The following is a 17,902-nucleotide window of genomic DNA, read 5'->3' on the forward strand; positions in this document are numbered from 1 at the left end:
ATAAGTGGAAAACGACAGGCCCGATTAGTCCCGATTTAATTAGTTAGAATAAGAGAAATGAAGGTGATCGAGAAATCCAACGAACGCAACGACAAGAGAAAGGGGGAAGACAACAAATGAACGGGACTCCACTCCACGTAATGCCAACTGACATCCTCAACTTCCACCATCTCCTCCTCGGCATATACAAACCTTGCCTCTGAGTCTCTGCATCTCCAAGACATCTTTCCGACGATCTTGTCCGTTCCGTACGAACTCCTGCGCAACTACCACCTACCGTGCCGGACGTCACCGGGGCCCGACATCTCCACCTCTTGCCCTCGCATCATACACCATGGCGCAATACTTCTTCGACCTTCTATACAACTTCACGGATTGCATGTGCTGCTTTCCCAGCTCTCCACAGCTAAAGATCAACAACCGAAGTTTCAAGCTCCTACGTTTGTTGGGCGAGGTATGGATACCCGATAACGATAGCTGCAAGCTGGTCTGAACTGACAACGCAACAGGGTGGATTTTCCTACGTCTACCTAGTCCAAGATAAAGCGAGCTCCGATTTATTTGCGCTGAAGAAGATCCGCTGTCCCTTCGGTCAAGAGTCCGTATCGCAAGCGCTGAAAGAAGTCGAAGCCTACAACCTCTTCAACTCCCAATCCAACATCATCCACTCGATCGACCACTGCGTGTCCACAGAATCCGGCTCGAAATTCAGATCCGATGGCGGAGATCCAGGCTCGAAAACGGTCTATATCCTACTCCCATACTACCAGCGCGGTAATCTCCAGGATGCTATTAATGCCAATCTGGTCAACCATACCAAGTTCCCCGAGAAGCGGCTGATGGTCCTCATACTCGGTGTTGCTGATGCGCTGCGCTCGATGCATCAGTATCGGGTGAAGAACGGAGCGGCGTCTACGCGAAAGGCGAAGGCTGTTCGGAGAGAAGGCGAGGAGGCAGACGACGAACGGACCATGCAGATGAAACCGAAACGAAGGGCTAGCCATCGCATTCCTGAGAATGAGGATGAGGAGAATGAGCCCCTGATGGATGACGAGGTCACCCGGAGTCAGGAGGGTGTCGAGGATGGGGACCTGCGCCCCTATGCGCACCGAGATGTCAAGCCTGGTGAGTGGCTGCTGCACATGCGGAAATTTCGAATCGACTCGATGAGCTAACTGTCATTACAGGAAACATCATGATCGACGACAACGGCCAATCTCCCATCCTGATGGATCTAGGCTCTTTGGCGCCCAGCCCCATCGCCATTACATCGCGCTCACTCGCCTTGGCGGTGCAGGATACCGCAGCAGAACACAGCACGATGCCGTATCGCGCACCGGAGCTCTTCGATGTAAAGACAGGGTCGATTATTGATACCAAGGTTGATATCTGGTCGCTAGGCTGCACACTCTATGCCTGTCTCGTGGGCAAGAGTCCCTTCGAGGCGCGCAGTGAAGAGACCGGTGGCAGTTTGAGCATGTGCGTTCTTGGTGGTGACTGGCGATTCCCCGATGAGAAGTCTGGCGCTTCTAAGGGTAAAGCCAAGTCCGGCGAAAGCGAGGATGCGTCTAAGAACGAGGTCCCTGCGATCAGCGCACCCGTCAAGGATATTGTTCGCAGGTGTCTCACTGTTGAACCCTCGGAACGGCCCGACATTGACGAGCTTATCGAGCTCATGAAGAGTGTCATTGATCAGATGCCTGAAGATGATGCGGGCCCATCTCACTGAGATCTACTTGGATCTTGCTTGTTTTCTGTTTTATCTGCGTTCTTCTTTTTGACCGGCAGGCTCCGTATGGGCGGTTTCTTTAGCTGTACATTATGAATGCGAATTGATTTTTGTGATATCAGGGCTGTTCACCGTCTACTTTTTGCTGTTCGAATTACCAGTGTGTCTATAAGTTGCAACCCATAATTCTACTCGATGTTTATCGCCATATTTTTTTGTTGCTTCAGTCGTGACTCTATCATACTCCGATATGGCTTCATGATGACGACATGCCGAGTTTGTCCACGATTCACACCAAGCAGAGATATCTCAACCCAACCCAAACCAAACAGAATCGAGCACAATGAGCAGTACCTTCGATGACCATACACAGGGGACGGACGTGTTGAATTTGTTCCCAGACCGGGTGAAGCACAAAACATGTACCGCCACAGTCCCAACTCACGCGGTATAAAACTAATCACCGCATAGTCCTAATATCCGGCCTTAGACGAGGCGATCTCGCCGCAATGACCGCAGACGTCCTCGCGCACGGCGGCGCAGGGACCATAATATACACGGGCCGCTCCAAGCACGAACTCCAGCCTGTGATCGACCATATCAACCGGAAATACAAACCGGTCAAGATGATTTTTGTAACGGCAGACTCCGGCAGCCTGGCTTCATTCCGCGAGGCAGCGCATACTATCAAGAAGCTGGACGTGTCGATTGATGGCTTCGTTGGGTTTCCCGAGGTCATGGCTGTACCGTGGTCGCTCACGGAGGACGGACTCGAGTCGCATTTCCAAAGGAATTACCTGTGTTATTTCCTGCTGCTGAATCTGCTGCGTGATGTTATGGGGCCCAGGTCGAGGGTTGTTCTGGTGACGTCTAGTTTGCGGAATGAGGCGCCTGCGCCTACGTGGGATGATTTGGGGTTCGAGGTGAGTGTGATTCTTTTGTTTGGGATATATGTATACTTGCTGGTGTAGTAGATGCTGATTTGGGTAGAATGGAGAAAATTACCATTGTCTCGATGGATATTCGCAGTCGATGCTCGCGATCATCTTGTTTATCAAGTCTTTTGCAAAGAAGCATAGTGGATCTATCGCTGCCTTTTCTGCAAATCCAGGAAGTGAGTTATTAATGTCGTGAATGTGTTTTTGATTCTCATTCTCATTCCATCTAGATACCAAAACCAATGTCCAAACATATGTTGGATGGGAGGAGGTCAAATCCTGGCTGCAGCGGAAGAAAGAAGGTACGTCCAGATAACTAGCAGATAGCGAAGACCATTTCATTTGACAGGATTTCCTTTATCCAGCCGGCGAAGACCTACCGGTTCTTTTGCAACAAGCGCCGAAGTCCCTTTGTCAGGGTAGTGGCGCTGTCTTGCGCGGGTTGCTCGATCCGGAGCTTGAAGGTAAGATAACCATCCGACGACAATGTGTATGTACTGATTGGTGGATATGAGTATCAGCCCAATCTGGAGCCTTTCTCGATCATTGCCAGACCCCAAAACTACCCCATCTCGACTTCCCAGCAGGCGAAGAGAGTGCAGAGGCGTTATGGAAACGAAGTCAAAAATTAGTTGAACCGTTTCTTTCCTGAAAGGGGAGAGAGACTTAGGCCGAAATAGGAAGGTAATCTATGCTATCAAAGTATCAAAGGAGTATAGGATTCCGAGATTACTCTGATATCGGACTCGACGATGTTCTTTGTATTCGGATATTTGCAGTGAAAGTGATGGCTAAAGAGACTATATGCCAGTCTATGCCAGTCTATAAATCCATACAAGCCCATAGAATCCCTATAAATTCAAGATATAAAAACAGAAAATATAAGAATCCTCGCCAAGACCTTCTTTGCGGGGAAAAGTTCTTATCTTTTCTCCTCGCCTCCTCTTCATCTTCTAGGAATCTCAACATGTCGATCTTCGATCATATCTGTGTTATCTTTATCCCTTCGATTCGGCTGCCTTGATTTAAACTGGCTTTCCTCCGGGAAATAATATCTCATACTTGAGCGGGCTTTTTTTTTTCTTGAATTCACCCCATTCATATATATAGGAAGGAACTGTACTTCACCATGGCGCCAGTCATCGACAGCACAGTCATCCCTGGCACCGTGACTCTGGTAGACGTGGATCATGTCGTGGAGACCCGGCACTTGGACCACGGAGACCGTGACATTGTATTGATCCCGACCCCGTCAAATGACCCAGATGATCCCCTCAATTGGAGTCCGAGACGGAAGATTCTGTCGACTGCTTGCGTGAGCATGTAAGTGCAGGCTATGACCTGACCCGAGGATCAATGTTGACTTTCTAGCTATACGATGTTCTCAGGAATTGCCTGCTCGGTCGTTTACTCGGTGATTACGCCGCTGCACGAACAAACAGGATTACCCATTAGTACTCTGAACGAGGGAAGCGGGTATATGTTTTTGTTGGCTGGCTGGGGTTTGCTGTTCTGGCAGCCTTTCGCTATGCAATATGGCAAGCGGCCGACATACATGTTGTCGTTGATCGGAATTTTGGTATGTCATACTTAATTATTTTGGATATCACTTTAACAGTATAGCTAACAACCCTAGGGTATGACGATGTGGGGGTAAGAGCACCATAATGCCCGTGATGAGACAAGACTAACACCAATCAGACCATACGCAAGCACCAAGGGCCAATGGCTCGCAAGAAACATCGTCTTGGGTTTCTTCACAGCACCTGTAGAAGCGCTTCCTCAGATCTCCGTCACGGACGTGGTAAGTAAAACCCCATGAGGAAATGACTCACGCTTACACAATATCAGTACTTTACCCACGAGCGAGGAACATACATGGGTCTTTATGCATTCTTCCTAGCAGGAAGTAACTACCTAGCGCCGGTCATTTGCGGCTTTATCGCTCAGTACCAGGGCTGGCGGTGGGTATTCTACTACCCTAGTATCTTCGTCGGCGGTGCCCTTATCTTCCTCTTCTTTTTCTGCGAGGAAACAAACTATGTTCGAGCACAGCCCGACGAGCCTAGCACTATCGCGGAAACCCCAAAACTCAGCTCGGAAGACCACGAAAAAGAGAAATCTGTGGATGTTGACATGGAAGCTGCCACTAGGGCTAGTATAAGTTCGGGCTACACCAAGAAGTCATATGTGAAGAAATTGGCGCTCTGGGGACCGAGTCAGGAGCAGAATACTTTTTTTCCGGCGACTCTGGCAGTGTCTTTACTACCTGTCCTGGCCGACAATCTTCTATGCCGGGTATGGATACAACGTTTCTAGTTTTATATACGTTTTGACTAACATGCACACAGCTTCTCTTACGGATCCTACCTGGTTTACTTCAACATCATGAATGGAACAGCCTCTATCATTCTTGGTGGAGAGCCATATAACTTCGGGTTGGTCTAATTATTACCCGAACAATGAACGGAGCAAGCTAACAAATCCCAGATCTTCCATGGTCGGTCTGAGCTATCTAGCACCCATCACCGGTGTGGTCCTGGGGTAAGATCTTCACCTTGGCCCGATACTCTAACGCAAGCTGACAGTAATAGATCCTTTTTCACTGGCCGATTTAGCGACTGGCTTACTGTGGAACTCGCCCGCCGGAACAATGGCGTCATGGAGGCAGAGCACCGTCTCTGGCCCTTCCTCGCTTGTGTGGTGCTTGTGCCTGCTTCCCTTATTCTATGGGGGGTTGGTGCTGCCCATGAGGTCCATTGGTTTGGACTAATTGCTGGAATGTGCATGCTGGCCTTCACGAATACATGTGGCATCACGCTCAGCGTTAATTACTTTATTGACAGCTACCGAGAGTTGAGCGGCATTGCCATGGCTAGTGTGATTTTGATTCGGAACACCATGGGCTTTGCAATTGGTTATGGGTAGGTTTTACTCTTCCAATTCTAGCAGACAAACACTAATTTCGTTTAGTATCACGCCTTGGATTGAGAACATGGGGTACCAGAACTGTTTCATCTCCGCTGCTTTCATTGGCATGGCATGCGCCTCAGTCTTCCTCTTCATGATTAAATTCGGAAAGACCTTCCGTGAACGTTCTCGCGAGAAGTACTGGAAGCTGGTTCAAGAGAACTGGGAGAAGGGCATGGGCAATTAGAATAGATGCACCGTTATAATTCACGTATACAGCTCAATAGACCAACATTTATTACACAGGAGTCTGTTCCTCAGCAAGATGAATAGTCCCTTCATCATCATAAACAATCTCCCTCACCTTAACCGACCTCAAATGATCGATCCCCTCAGAAAGCTCACAGTCATGATAAAACAAGTACCATTTCCCCTGGAACTCAACAATCGAATGATGCGTCGTCCATCCAAGCACGGGATCCAGAATGCGTCCCCGATACGTAAAAGGCCCCCAAGGCGAGTCTCCCGTGGCATAAGCCAAGAAATGTGTATCACCAGTCGAGTAGGAGAAGTAATACGTCCCTTGATACCGATGCACCCAAGCGGCCTCAAAGAATCTCCTCTCATGATCATCTGCCAGCAAGGGCTCCCCGGTCTCCGGCGCAAGGATAACAACCTCCTTCATCGACGACGCAAGCGAAAGCATATCATCCTTCAACAGCGCAACACGCGGACAAAGCGCCCTAACACCCTCGCCAGTAGGTTCCTGAGGTCCAGACCTACTCTCATCGAAAACAAGTCTCTTCTTCCGTCCAGCACCCTCCCCATCAACACATTCCCCCTCCTCGCCCCCATCCTCATCCTTCCCCTCAACCCAACATTGCAACTGTCCACCCCAAATCCCGCCAACATAGAGATACGCCTCGCCGCCCGCTTCTTCATCAACGAAGACAGCAGGATCAATGCTGTATGTACCCTGGATATAATTATCCTGCGGGACGAACGGTCCTTCCGGGGATTGAGAGACAGCTACGCCAATACGGAATATCCCTTTGTGGTCTCGGGCCGGGAAGAATAGGTAGAACTTGTTATTCTTCGTTGCGGCATCCGGGGCCCAGAGTTGCTTTGAGACCCAAGGGATGTCTTTGTCTCGGAGGACGACGCCGTGGTCGGTTACGGGGCTGGTGATTGTGTCCATGGAAAGGACGTGGTAGTCGGCCATGTCGTATTGGTCGCCATTGTCGTTGAAGGCGATTGTTGTTTCGCGGTCGTGGCTGGGGTAAATGTAGAGTTTGTTGTTGAAGACGTGGGCGGAGGGGTCGGCTGTGTAGATGTGGGAGACGAGAGGTTTGGGCATGGTGGTGCTGATGGTGGTGAGGTTATATAGGGTTAAATGTATAGATGGAAGAGCTGGGTATATTCAGGGGAATGAAGGCTATTAATATTTGATTCTCTACTACTATACCATGTTACTATGCTATATTATCCCCTCATTATCCTACTATCATCCCCTTATTAGCCTATAGCTTGTCTCTATACCTCTTTTAACCGACGGCTAAATCACCACGGCGCAAAGTCCGTCTCAGAAAGGAAACCCATGCATAGCCCGGATGTTTCATGTTCTACATTTTGTCTATATTCCATTTCATCAGAAATCAAACTCACTTCAAGTTCCACCGATGCCCCTCCTCAGCATACGCCCTTTGCAACGCCTGCTGCCACTCCCACTCCATCTGGCGTAGCACCTCATCTTCACCTCCATTCATACCTTCCCCATTATCACTACCACTCCCATGTTCATCATGATCCTCCATTTCCGCATCCTCATCCTCCTTCGCATCCTCCTCACACCCCATCAACCCAAAAAACCGCCCTAACCTCCGCACCCTCGTAGGGAGATCAATGTTCTTCTCCTCCGCCGTGCCAATCCACGGGGTAATATGAACAGGATAATTATATGTGGCAGGGACAGGCGGGTAGACCTGATGGAAATGACGGGCGAGGTTATCGACCTGCTCCGAGGTCAGAAGGTTGTAGGCTAGCATGGTTGGTGGGAAGTCCGGGTGTTGGAGGCCTGTTTCGCAGTTGACGAGGGGCCAGAGGTGGGAGGAGAGGTGGCGGAGGAGGGGTAGGAAATGAGGGTGGAAGTTAGGGCTTTCGTGAAAGGTGATGTTGGGATATTCAATTGGGAAGGGGGATTCGGTGAGGTCTAGAGGCGTTATGCTTGCGGAGGACATGCTCATTGGGCTTAGAGTGTCTGCTATGGTTGTGGTTGATGTGCAGATTGAGAGGGTTCGGTCGGAGAGCCAGCTGATGCTGTGAGGGGAGTTGGGGGTTGTCGGGTCGTTTTCCATTTTGGTGTTGGTAGTTGTAACGGTGGTGGTAGTGTTGAAAAGACAAGACAAGGTACACTATGCAAAGTATGAAGAATGTAAATTAAGAGAAATAAGGACACTTATATAGATGAGATGTATGCGATTGTCGAAAACTTCAAAGAACCAACGACAATGAGATGAGACGTCTCGAAACAGCCTCTTCTTTATAACACAAAGACATCGTGAGCTCTCCAATCAAGCCGAGTTTCACGCACAACCCCCTTCTCCGCTTTGTTTCCAAGAAAAGAACAATAACCATGTTCATAAATATCTGTCATATACGTTTCATATTCAAGTTGAGTCTCCCATTGGCCCAAACGGCCAAATCAAAGAGACCATTGTCATCACAGCGACAAATTACCCACTCCGCGTGACAGATCGGGTTCCTCTGACACAGCTGGCAGACCCACGTACTTGTTAATCCAGTTCAAAACGGTCCGGTGCCACATGAGCGAGTTTTCAGGGTTCAGAACCCAATGATTCTCATCAGGGAATGTCAGGAACGCACTATCGATGCCGCGCATCTGGAGCACATTAAACGCAGCCAAGCCCTCAGCGATAGTCAGACGGTAATCCAACTCGTTGTGAATGATCAGATGAGGCGTGTTCCAGTGTTCCGTGAGCCGCGACGGATCCCACTTCGCCCAGTTCTCGGGCACCTTCCAGATTGGCCCTTTCAGGTCGTGTAGAGGGAAGTATTGCTCTTCACTAGCCATCTGTGACGTCATGCTAAACACTCCGTCGTGAGTGACTAACGCTTTGAACTTGCGACCGAGCAGGTTTCCCTGCATCCAGTTCATCATGTAGCCGCCATACGAGGCACCCAGTGCAACCGCGCGTGTGACGTCGACGTACTCTAGGTGTTGCTCGATATAGTCGAATCCTTTGACTAGGTCCTCGTAGGGCCGACCGCCCCATTGTCCCTGGATTCCGTCGGTGAAGGGCTGGCCGTAGCCTGTACTGCCTGTTGGATTGGGGGTTATCACAACATAACCTTGTTCAGCGAAAACAGCGGGGTTCCAACGCGTGCTCCACTGATCGTTCCATGCGCCCTGGGGTCCACCGTGGATCAAATACGCAAGCGGGTATTTGCTCCCGGGCCTGAAGTCCGACGGCTTCACGACCCACGCATGGACAGGGTGGTCTTCGGCTCCCTTGAACCAGATTTCATCGACCTGAGACGGAGACAAGCCGAATGCTCTGCCGCCCCGCCCGTTTGAGGATACCAGTTGAACATCATCTGGGCGGGCCGGGTCGATGATGGTCCACAGGCTGTTATCGACCAAGCTGCTGCTGGACACGAACAACTTGGGTGATTTAGCAGCTGCGGGAACGGCATCGTTCACGTATCCCGATCTGGTTAGTCTCTTTAAAGAGTCGGGCTTGATTGTGTGCGCATTCTCCAGTGGCAGCTGGTAAAGAACTCCGCGACCGGCCTCCTCGACATGAATAAGCAGTGACTTGTCATCATGAACGAACGATATAGCTGATGGACTGAGATCCCAGAGTCCTTCGCCGTCGTCCGACTGGAAAATTTCGATCATATCTCCATTCCACGGGTTGGGAACATACAAGATACGGTTCTTATCAGACTCATAGCCATCCTCGCGCATCGTCAGAACGGCAATAGAGCTACCGTCCGAGCTAAGGACAGGAGACGACATCGCTCCCTGAAGACCAGCAACCTTGCAGATTTTCGGTCCGGGGTCACTCATGCTAGTCCACGAGAACATGGGAGAATAGTAGCACGAGCAAGAGGTATGAGTCGCGGGGTTTAAGTTAGGATCTTTCGCAATAAAGACAATGGCCGACGCACTAATATCAAAGTCTGCAGTACCACCAAAAGGTGGAATCGGCGACTCGACGCCTGTCAGCCCCGAGACCGCGATCAAGTTTGTGAGGCCCGAGATGGAATATTTCCCAGCGCATCTACGGGCCGGTGACAGAGGAGCCTGTTCTAGCAAGCCATAGAAGATCGCGTTCTTCTGGGGCTCGACATACGAGTCCCAGTGCCTAACAAAGAGAGACGTGTACAGTTTTCCGGTTGTATGGGGCTTCTTCGCATCGTGGGGATTGTACAGCGACCCGTCTGTATTGGCCTTGCCTGTCACGGCGAAGCCGACCTTTCCTGGCTCCAGAACGACCACCTTCAAGTCCGATACCGGGCCTGGGACAGTGCCTGCGGTGTATGTTTCATTGGCCTGGCGGGCATCGCCGACAACGAAGCTTGTATTGCCGTTGCCTTTTGTCTTTAGCCAGACAAGTTTGTCGCTGTCGTCCACCCACTGTGGGTTACTGGCGCCGGGGTCGTTGGTGATAAGGGCAGAGCGGCCAGAGCTAATATCGATAACGCGGATTTCATTTGTCTTGGCATGAGACTCGAAGGAGTAGGATGTCTGCGTGTAGACTGCTAGTGTGCCGGCCGCATTGGGGATGGCAGAGGACCGCCTGGGTGCTCCGAGCAGGACCCTGGAGGAATCGGTGTCAGCTCAGTGCCCCCAAGAGGTTCAATGGATATTGATGTCAAACTGTCAAGTATCTCAAGTCTACTTACTCGGGAGTGAACTTCATGTTCCGAATGGTCATATCAGATCGTATGGGAGATAAGATAGGAAGCTCGGGGGAGCTTCCAGGATCGGATTGAGCTTAAATCGAGGTATCAACAGGGTCTTAGTATAAATGAAAAACGAAAAACACAAGTTAAGTATGCTATTGATGATATCAAGACAAATAGGGTATGAGAAGAGGAGAGTTGGAGAAGAGAAGAGGAGGTTGGGGAGCAACGTGATCATGCGGGGGGTTACGGTCTGGATCGGGTTAAGCGCCATGTACCTTGCAGGCATGGCATATACAGTGTTACATCGAGGAAGAGCAAAGTAATATAGAACCGATTTTGTACTCTTAGACTTCGGAAACTTAACTATTATTACAAATTGTAAACCAGATCATGACATTTACTCTTCCTCTTCCTCGCTTTCATCTTCGTCCATTCCCTCCGCCGCATTGACACTGAACGTAGGAGCCTGATCCACACCAACATAGCTGTCGCTCATAAGATAGAGCGTCAACTCATGGTTTCCAGGTGTAGGGACTACATATTCCAGGCGCAGCTCGAGCTTGCGACCGATGGTGACACGTTTGATAGCCAGCAGGCTCTTGGTCTTTTCATCGCCGACAACCAACCACCAGTTCTCCATCTTCTGGTTGGGGTAGAATGGTGCATGGACAGTAGCGTCGGGCTCCTCGTCTTCTTCGATGTCCCGCTCGATTTTGACCTTGAGGTATGCGGGTTCGCCCGAAGTGATACCCTCGGCATCCTCAACTTCGAAGTCAAGCTCGATGTTGGGATACTTCTCATTGGTGAAAGCCGCAGCTTGCGCCAATTGTTTGTTGTCAAGGCCGAGGCGCTTGACCAAAGTAGCGTAATCCTTGTTCTCTGATGGATCCATGGCCTCCATGAATTCGAAGATATCATTGATTCTGTACAAAGAGTCAGCAAATGTGTCTAGAGATATTTCGGATGATACATACTTGTACTCATTAGCCACCTTGATCACCTCATTAGAGAAGTGGGGAATCTGCTTCAGAGGGCTGTCACGATCCCACATGGCCTGAACCACCATCTGGGACAGTTCCATCGCGTTCATCGCGTTGAGATGACCCTCGGATGAGAGGACATCCACACAAGCGCTGAGCAGGTTGAGGACCTTGCGAACGATGTCTTCCTGGTCCTTGGCAAGATCAAGAGGGAGCTGCATGCGCGAGAAGTGGGCCTGGAGGAGGACGAAGGCCTTGAAATGAGGAGAGTCGAAGGAAACCTCTGACATCTTGACCGGTACACGATCATACACGCGACGGAGAATGTGATTCTCATGGCGACGCATCTGGATAGACTCGAACTCGGTCGCCGATGTCACAATCTCCAGGATACCCTTGAGCTTCGTTCGAGACGAGAGAGACAACAAGAATGTTTGCATTGTGATGAAAGAGATGTTGTAGTAAGCACAAATCATAGCAGCGTTCAAAGGCGAAACGCTGTCATCTTCTTCATCAACGTCGATGATCTTTGCCTCTGACAACTCCTTCAATGTATTCTCCACCAGTTCCGAGAGGAATGTGCTGAGTCCCTCGTGGCTCACATCGCTAAGGCCGTAGAAACTGGGGTTTGCAAGGAGACGGCGATAGAAATAGGTGTATGTCATCCAATCAACCGCATCCTGGGTGGAGGAGATGGTCCTTGTGCTGACTTCGGTCACAAAGGCATCGTGGAGGTAAACCTGCAGGTGACTCTCGACAGGCAAGGCCTCATTCAAGAACTTCTTGTAGTAGTCGCGCTTCACTGCTGGCACCATAAGAACACCACGGCCAAGCTTGTCCTGACCGGGACGGGAGGCTTTGCCGAACATCTGTAGGATATCGCTGATGGGGTAGTCGATGTAGCGATGCTCACGACCATCGAAGAATTGGGTGTTCATAACGATGACCAAGTGAGCCGTGATATCCAGTTCCCAGCACACATCTCTCGAAGCTAACAGCACCTGAATCGCACCAATGTTAAACAGGTGTAAGACAATGCGCTTGTCAGTGGCATTGAGAGCTTCATGGTAGTAGCCAATACCGTGAGAAAGCGATGTGGCAAGAGTTTGCTCATGGACACGTTCAAGCAAAGGCGTAAGCTCACTGGCAACGGCGTTCAGGAAACGATCTTCATCGTTGTCGATGGCACACGCCGAGAGAAGATCCGCAGCGGTCGCACGGACCTGCTTGCGGCTTGGCACAAAGACCAGAGCAGGCTTATCGGGAGAGAGTTGCAAAATCGATTGGTAGGCCGGGCGAGCCATTGCAAGCATGGCGGATGGGAAGTGAGGGATGGTGAAAGATTGAAGGTGGAGCTCAAGAGGAACAGGACGGGCATGAGGGCTGAAGTTGTAGATGGTGTGCTTGTTGGCACCGATCCACTCTCCGATATCCCGAGCATTAGAGAGAGGCACGCTAAGACCAACAATGCGCATTTCATTTTCAGTCTGGAGAGCGATGTAGTGCATGCGAGACACGATCACTTCGTACACGTATCCAGCATAGCCACCGAGCAAGTGTAGCTCGTCGGGGATGAACAGTTGCACTGTCTGGATGTTCTTACGGCGCTGCCACTGGCGCGACAACACATCCCACTGAGTAGGAGTGGCGAGCACGAGATCAGCCTGTTCGAGAAGTTTCAAATCGGCTGTGGTTTCGCCCGTGAGCTTGACAATGGTTTTACCTCCATCCAGTCCACCAAGACGCTTCTGCCAGTCAGCTAGCCGGTGATCAACAAGCTCCTGGAAAGGCGCAATGTAAACTGCGCGGCCGCTATCCTGTTTTGACCAGTGACGAAGCAAGGCCAACTCAGCGCAAACAGTCTTTCCACTTCCTGTGGGAGCACCGATGAAGATATTGTCATTGGTGTCGAATACTGACTTGAAGACCTGAGACTGAATCTTGTTGAAATGCTGCCAGTTGGGGTACAGTGCTTCGTAGTCCTCACGCTTCAGTGCTTTGACGGGTGCGCGCTGCATGTCGAGTAGAGGCGTATGGGGAGGGAAACGCTCGGGAAGAACCAGCTTCTGGAAGGACACGGCAATCTTCGTCTCAGAATGCATCCATCGGTCAGACACAAGCGATATGAAGTAGTTGGGAGGCATCGGGTCAGTGACAGGAACAGTGAATTCGACGAGATGCTCATTCATCTCGGACTTGGCAAATTCAGCACGAAGCAAGAATCGATCATGGAACAAGATCTCCTCTCCGTCACAGTCCTCTACCAAAATCCAGAAATCTTGAGCGTTGCCATGTATTTCGTCATCCCAGACAAAATTGGGGGTAATGGTCAACTCTACCCGCAGCATGGATCGCGTGATGGGCTGCACTTGAGCTTGAACATCGAGTCGAGGGAACTTGGATACCAAGTCGCACACCACACGTCCAGCCTTGGGCATGCTCAGAAGCTCACCCATACGGGGAGGATCCAAATCGAAATAACTGCTCCAAGGCACGTCAATGCGCTCCGCCTTCTGCAAGACGTCCCTTGGGCAGTGAGGGAATTGACGAAGGGGGGACATAGTTGGCCACATGCGCTTCTCGGCCATTTTGCACAGATCGAGCGCGGTCTTGGCCACTGAGGCCCAGCCCTTCTTCAGGCAAATCTCGAAAATCGCGCGGATGATACGTCCAGCAGATTGAGTGACATAGACCATGTCTGCCATCAGGGCCAGCCCCTCAAGCTTGAGCCTGGAGATATAAGCCTGCAAAAGAACATTGATTTTGGCATGAGGTTCATCAATCGTCTCCTTGACAGGGATGGGCACCCGGCCGAGCAGTTTTCCTAACTCAAGCTTCTCATCCTGACGGACCGGAATGTATTTAAACTCATCACTCAAGGCAAAGATTCGGAACAATTCAATGTTTGTAATAGAGGGCTGGAGGTGTTGGGAGTAGGTCAGCATTGAGTTGTGACCAATGTAGTAGTGCGAAGAGATACGTCCAAGCTCAGTCGACTGCAGGCGCCCAGTCTTCTTATCATACTTCACGAGACCGGCCTTCTCAAGTACCACAGCAGCGGAGTGAATAAGATCAACTCGCTTTTGCTCTAGTGCATCATCGTTCTGATAATCGGCGCCAACACTGTACAGGCCAGGTGATCGGAGCATCCGAACGTAAAGGTATGTGTAGCCTAGCCAATCCACACCTTCATCGCGGGTACGGACATTGCCAAGTACAATCTCAGCATTGAGATTGTCCGCCAGTTTGCTCATCAGCTGCGACTCAATTGGAAGCTGTTGGTTCAAGAGCGAGAGGTAGTATTGAAGCTCAGCTTGCGATGTGATGATAATACCCTCACCGAAGGTATCATATTGCGGTCGACCAGCTCGTCCCAACATCTGCAGAACGTCTTGCGGGCTCAACTCGACCCAGGCACCCTTCTCGGGGGAGTAGACCTGGGTCCCCTTGATGATGACGGTGTGGGCGGGAAGGTTGACACCCCAGGCTAGTGTTGCAGTACAAACGAGGACTTGGATGCTTCCATCGGCGAAAAGAGCTTGGACGGAATCACGATCGGCAAGACTCAGACCAGCATGGTGAATACCGAGACCGTACGGCATGAGATCCTTCAGGTTAGCATCGTCCACAGAGTCTGCTTCTTCGGAGAGAATGGCACGACTAGCAGCGTCACTGCGCAGAATCTGACCAATGGTTTCATTCTCAAGAGCCTTGTCTCTGATGTACTTGGCGGTCTTGGCAGTCTCCTTTCGAGAGTGGACGAAGATAAGCATTTGGTTTCGTTGTTGCCCGACCTGCTCCATAACCTTGGTATAACAAATGTCGTTCATCGTCTTCAACTGTTTGATGGCCTTCTTTTCGGTGACACCGATGAATTCCTGCTTGAGGGGGCAAGGACGGTAGCTGCCGTCGAAATGGAACGTGCCCTTGACAGGATCTGCGCGCAGGAAACTTCCCACATCACGGTAGTTGGGAAGCGTAGCACTGAGACCCACAATTCGTACAGGTTCTCCAGTCTGCTCGGTTTTGCGAATCGTTCGGCTAACGATGCTCTCGAGGACGGGGCCACGTTCATCGTGGAGGAGATGAATCTCGTCGATGACAATAAGGCGGACAAGGTTGGTGTAGCTAGTTTCGGTTGCCTTTCTGGTGATGACGTCGTACTTCTCAGGGGTGGTGACAATGATCTGGGTATCGGCGATTTGCTGCTTGGTGAGCTGACGATCACCTGTGAGCTCGGACACTCGGATACCATAAGGTTCCAAGCGCTTGCCAAGGTTGCCGACTTGTTCCTGAACCAAAGCCTTCAAGGGAGAGATGTATACAATTTTAAAGTCATCCAGCATGATCTCTCCTGTTTCAGGGTTGCGATTCTTCCCGATTTCTCGAAGGATCGCGAGCATAGCAACGTTGGTCTTTCCGGAACCCGTGGGAGCACAAACAAGCAGGTTTCCATCGTCAAGGAAAGCTGAGGGATAGCACCTTGTCTGCACACGGTTGAGTTCTTTTGAGGTTCCAAATCCAACACGGGCCCATTCCGGCAGCTCGGTGGTCGGGATATTCTTCTCTCCAGCCTCCTTCTTAGCCTTAGGTGGTGGCACATGGATCTCTTCGTACCCCTTGAATGCTCGCTTGGTTGAGCCCTGGGGAAGCTTAACATTGGCATTGGTCATAAGATGATTGCCTTGATGGAAGACCAAATTTTCCAAATTGATTGTTCTCTTGGGCTGAAGAATGCCAGCCTCGCCACCTTCGGCTGTTTTGTGATCGGTAGTTGGACCTGAAGGAACATCGACATCCATCAAGTCGAACTTCATCTTCTTACCTGGTGGTGCTCCAAGTTCGTCACCGGTTTCTTTGCCACGGATTTCATCGAGGATGGCACGTTGACCGGCTTCGACCATCTCAATCTCCACGAGATTGCGCGCAGAAGGATCTTCTGCGACTCTTCTCCAGCGAGTGACCCAGACGGCCTTGTCACGGTTGGTAACTAGTTTGGCGACAAGATCGGGATGGTCATAGTCGAAGAGTTCCATGAGGTCGTTCTCAACATCGCGCAGGGGTTTCAATGTTCCATCCTCGTCCTTTCCACCGAGGATTTCAAGTGCTTCATCTGTTTTCTCATGTTGAATGTGAGCATCTGTGTATATCGCACCGATTTCACGTTGCAGCCAGTAAGCGTCAATTTCGCGAGCGGAGACGTTCAATCCGGTCTTTTCTGTGGCTTTATCACTTCGGCCAAGACCTCCATCGATGACCATTTCATCTCCGTCTTCGTCTTGGGCTGCTGCAGCATCGTCGATTGCGAGTCGTTCCTGTTCATCCTCCTCTTCTTCGTCACTGAGCTCGTCCTCGTCTCGAACCTCGTCTACGGTTCCCATGCGCTCATCGTCTTCATCTTCATCGAAAACGACAGCAACACCTTGGCGTTCATCAAGTTCGCCACCTTCTTCCTCGAGGCCACCTTCCACCTCTTCCTCTTCGTCTTGGGCATCGTAATCTGTAATTTTTTTGCCGAGGTTCACCAGCTCGTTGAACTCCTTGGGGTTCATTGAGGTACCCAGAAGATCATCAATCTCCTTCTTTTTATCGAAATCCTTCATATCTTCGTCCTTCAGTAGTTCCAAAACTGCATCGGCAGCACTTCGAACGACTTCATGCGGAACATCGCCCAGCTGGCTTCCGGTGATTGTGAGAATAAGGTCATACGTGGCTCGTGTGGCGGGTGTGCGGGGACGATATTTCAATCCTTCGACGAAGGCATCGGCGGCTGAAAGGATGCCCTGGCCTCGAAGTTGTGCTGGTTGGCCGCGGTGGCGCTTTTTCTGTTCGCGTAGAAGCACATCTTCACCCTCGCCGATTGCACCCCGCTCAAGACCTGTCGGGGCTGCCTTTTTGGATTTGGGCGCGTCTTCACGCGCGACTCGTCCACCCATCTCCCGAATCCCAATGCGACCCGCTAGAGACTCCGGGTCTCCAGTGGGTTCGTCATGGGTGCGAGTGATAAAACGACGATCCGCCTGGAGAACCAGGTTGGACATCGCCGAGTACTTATACTGTGAGATATCTTGGTCCGCCATCTTGTTGGTTATATGGCTGAATCAAGGGAAAAAGGATGAAAGAAAGAGTGAGTTGCGACAAGAACCTGCCTGCGGAGGGTCAAGATTCAGGCCGCGCCAAGACACGAGATGTCGGCGATTGATCAATTTTAAATGGTCTCACAAACCTGGCTCATCCTCCTGCCGCAAGTAATGTCACTTGTAAGGGAGAAATATCAGCCAAGGTTGTAGCTAGTAGATCTCAAGGAGAGTGCAGCTCGGGAAGATTTCGGTGGCGAAGGCGGAAGAGGGGGAGCTTGAATGGTTCTGCCACTCCAAACGGTCCGGGGGCGCGTCGCAACAATGCGCGCTGGT

The 17,902-nt window shown here is 50.8% G+C and overlaps 7 protein-coding genes across 7 annotated transcripts; 3 read left to right on the top strand and 4 right to left on the bottom strand.

Moving 5' to 3' along the window:
• Positions 1–334: 334 nt before the first annotated feature.
• N7518_003528 (putative serine/threonine protein kinase ENV7) lies at positions 335–1,729 on the top strand (the record flags this gene model as incomplete). The annotated part of the gene is made up of 3 exons (XM_057184455.1): positions 335–454; positions 510–1,125; positions 1,188–1,729. The coding sequence occupies 3 exons, from the start codon at positions 335–337 to the stop codon at positions 1,727–1,729; spliced, it is 1,278 nt and encodes a 425-aa protein (XP_057045905.1).
• Positions 1,730–2,072: 343 nt separating this feature from the next.
• N7518_003529 (putative oxidoreductase, short-chain dehydrogenase/reductase family) lies at positions 2,073–3,299 on the top strand (the record flags this gene model as incomplete). Its single annotated transcript, XM_057184456.1, has 6 exons — positions 2,073–2,151; positions 2,201–2,652; positions 2,720–2,843; positions 2,898–2,969; positions 3,033–3,157; positions 3,189–3,299. 6 exons carry the CDS (start codon positions 2,073–2,075, stop codon positions 3,297–3,299), a joined length of 963 nt encoding a protein of 320 aa, XP_057045906.1.
• Positions 3,300–3,796: 497 nt separating this feature from the next.
• N7518_003530 (putative MFS transporter) lies at positions 3,797–5,824 on the top strand (the record flags this gene model as incomplete). Its single annotated transcript, XM_057184457.1, has 9 exons — positions 3,797–3,990; positions 4,039–4,246; positions 4,304–4,320; positions 4,369–4,471; positions 4,519–4,850; positions 5,019–5,105; positions 5,158–5,211; positions 5,262–5,591; positions 5,641–5,824. The coding sequence occupies 9 exons, from the start codon at positions 3,797–3,799 to the stop codon at positions 5,822–5,824; spliced, it is 1,509 nt and encodes a 502-aa protein (XP_057045907.1).
• A 51-nt stretch (positions 5,825–5,875) lies between these two features.
• On the bottom strand, positions 5,876–6,934 carry N7518_003531 (glycoside hydrolase family 43 protein; the record flags this gene model as incomplete). Its single annotated transcript, XM_057184458.1, has 1 exon — positions 5,876–6,934. One exon carries the CDS (start codon positions 6,932–6,934, stop codon positions 5,876–5,878), a length of 1,059 nt encoding a protein of 352 aa, XP_057045908.1.
• A 304-nt stretch (positions 6,935–7,238) lies between these two features.
• N7518_003532 (uncharacterized protein) lies at positions 7,239–7,931 on the bottom strand (the record flags this gene model as incomplete). The annotated part of the gene is made up of 1 exon (XM_057184459.1): positions 7,239–7,931. The coding sequence occupies one exon, from the start codon at positions 7,929–7,931 to the stop codon at positions 7,239–7,241; it is 693 nt and encodes a 230-aa protein (XP_057045909.1).
• Positions 7,932–8,296: 365 nt separating this feature from the next.
• On the bottom strand, positions 8,297–10,538 carry N7518_003533 (oligopeptidase family protein; the record flags this gene model as incomplete). Its single annotated transcript, XM_057184460.1, has 2 exons — positions 8,297–10,421; positions 10,507–10,538. 2 exons carry the CDS (start codon positions 10,536–10,538, stop codon positions 8,297–8,299), a joined length of 2,157 nt encoding a protein of 718 aa, XP_057045910.1.
• A 368-nt stretch (positions 10,539–10,906) lies between these two features.
• Positions 10,907–17,569, bottom strand: N7518_003534 (ATP-dependent RNA helicase BRR2; the record flags this gene model as incomplete). The annotated part of the gene is made up of 1 exon (XM_057184461.1): positions 10,907–17,569. The coding sequence occupies one exon, from the start codon at positions 17,567–17,569 to the stop codon at positions 10,907–10,909; it is 6,663 nt and encodes a 2,220-aa protein (XP_057045911.1).
• Between the last annotated feature and the right edge of the window lie 333 nt (positions 17,570–17,902).

Source organism: Penicillium psychrosexuale (genome assembly GCF_028828465.1).
Source record: "Penicillium psychrosexuale strain IBT 29551 chromosome Unknown utg000002l, whole genome shotgun sequence".
In the NCBI taxonomy this organism is placed as follows: Eukaryota; Fungi; Ascomycota; class Eurotiomycetes; order Eurotiales; family Aspergillaceae; genus Penicillium; species Penicillium psychrosexuale.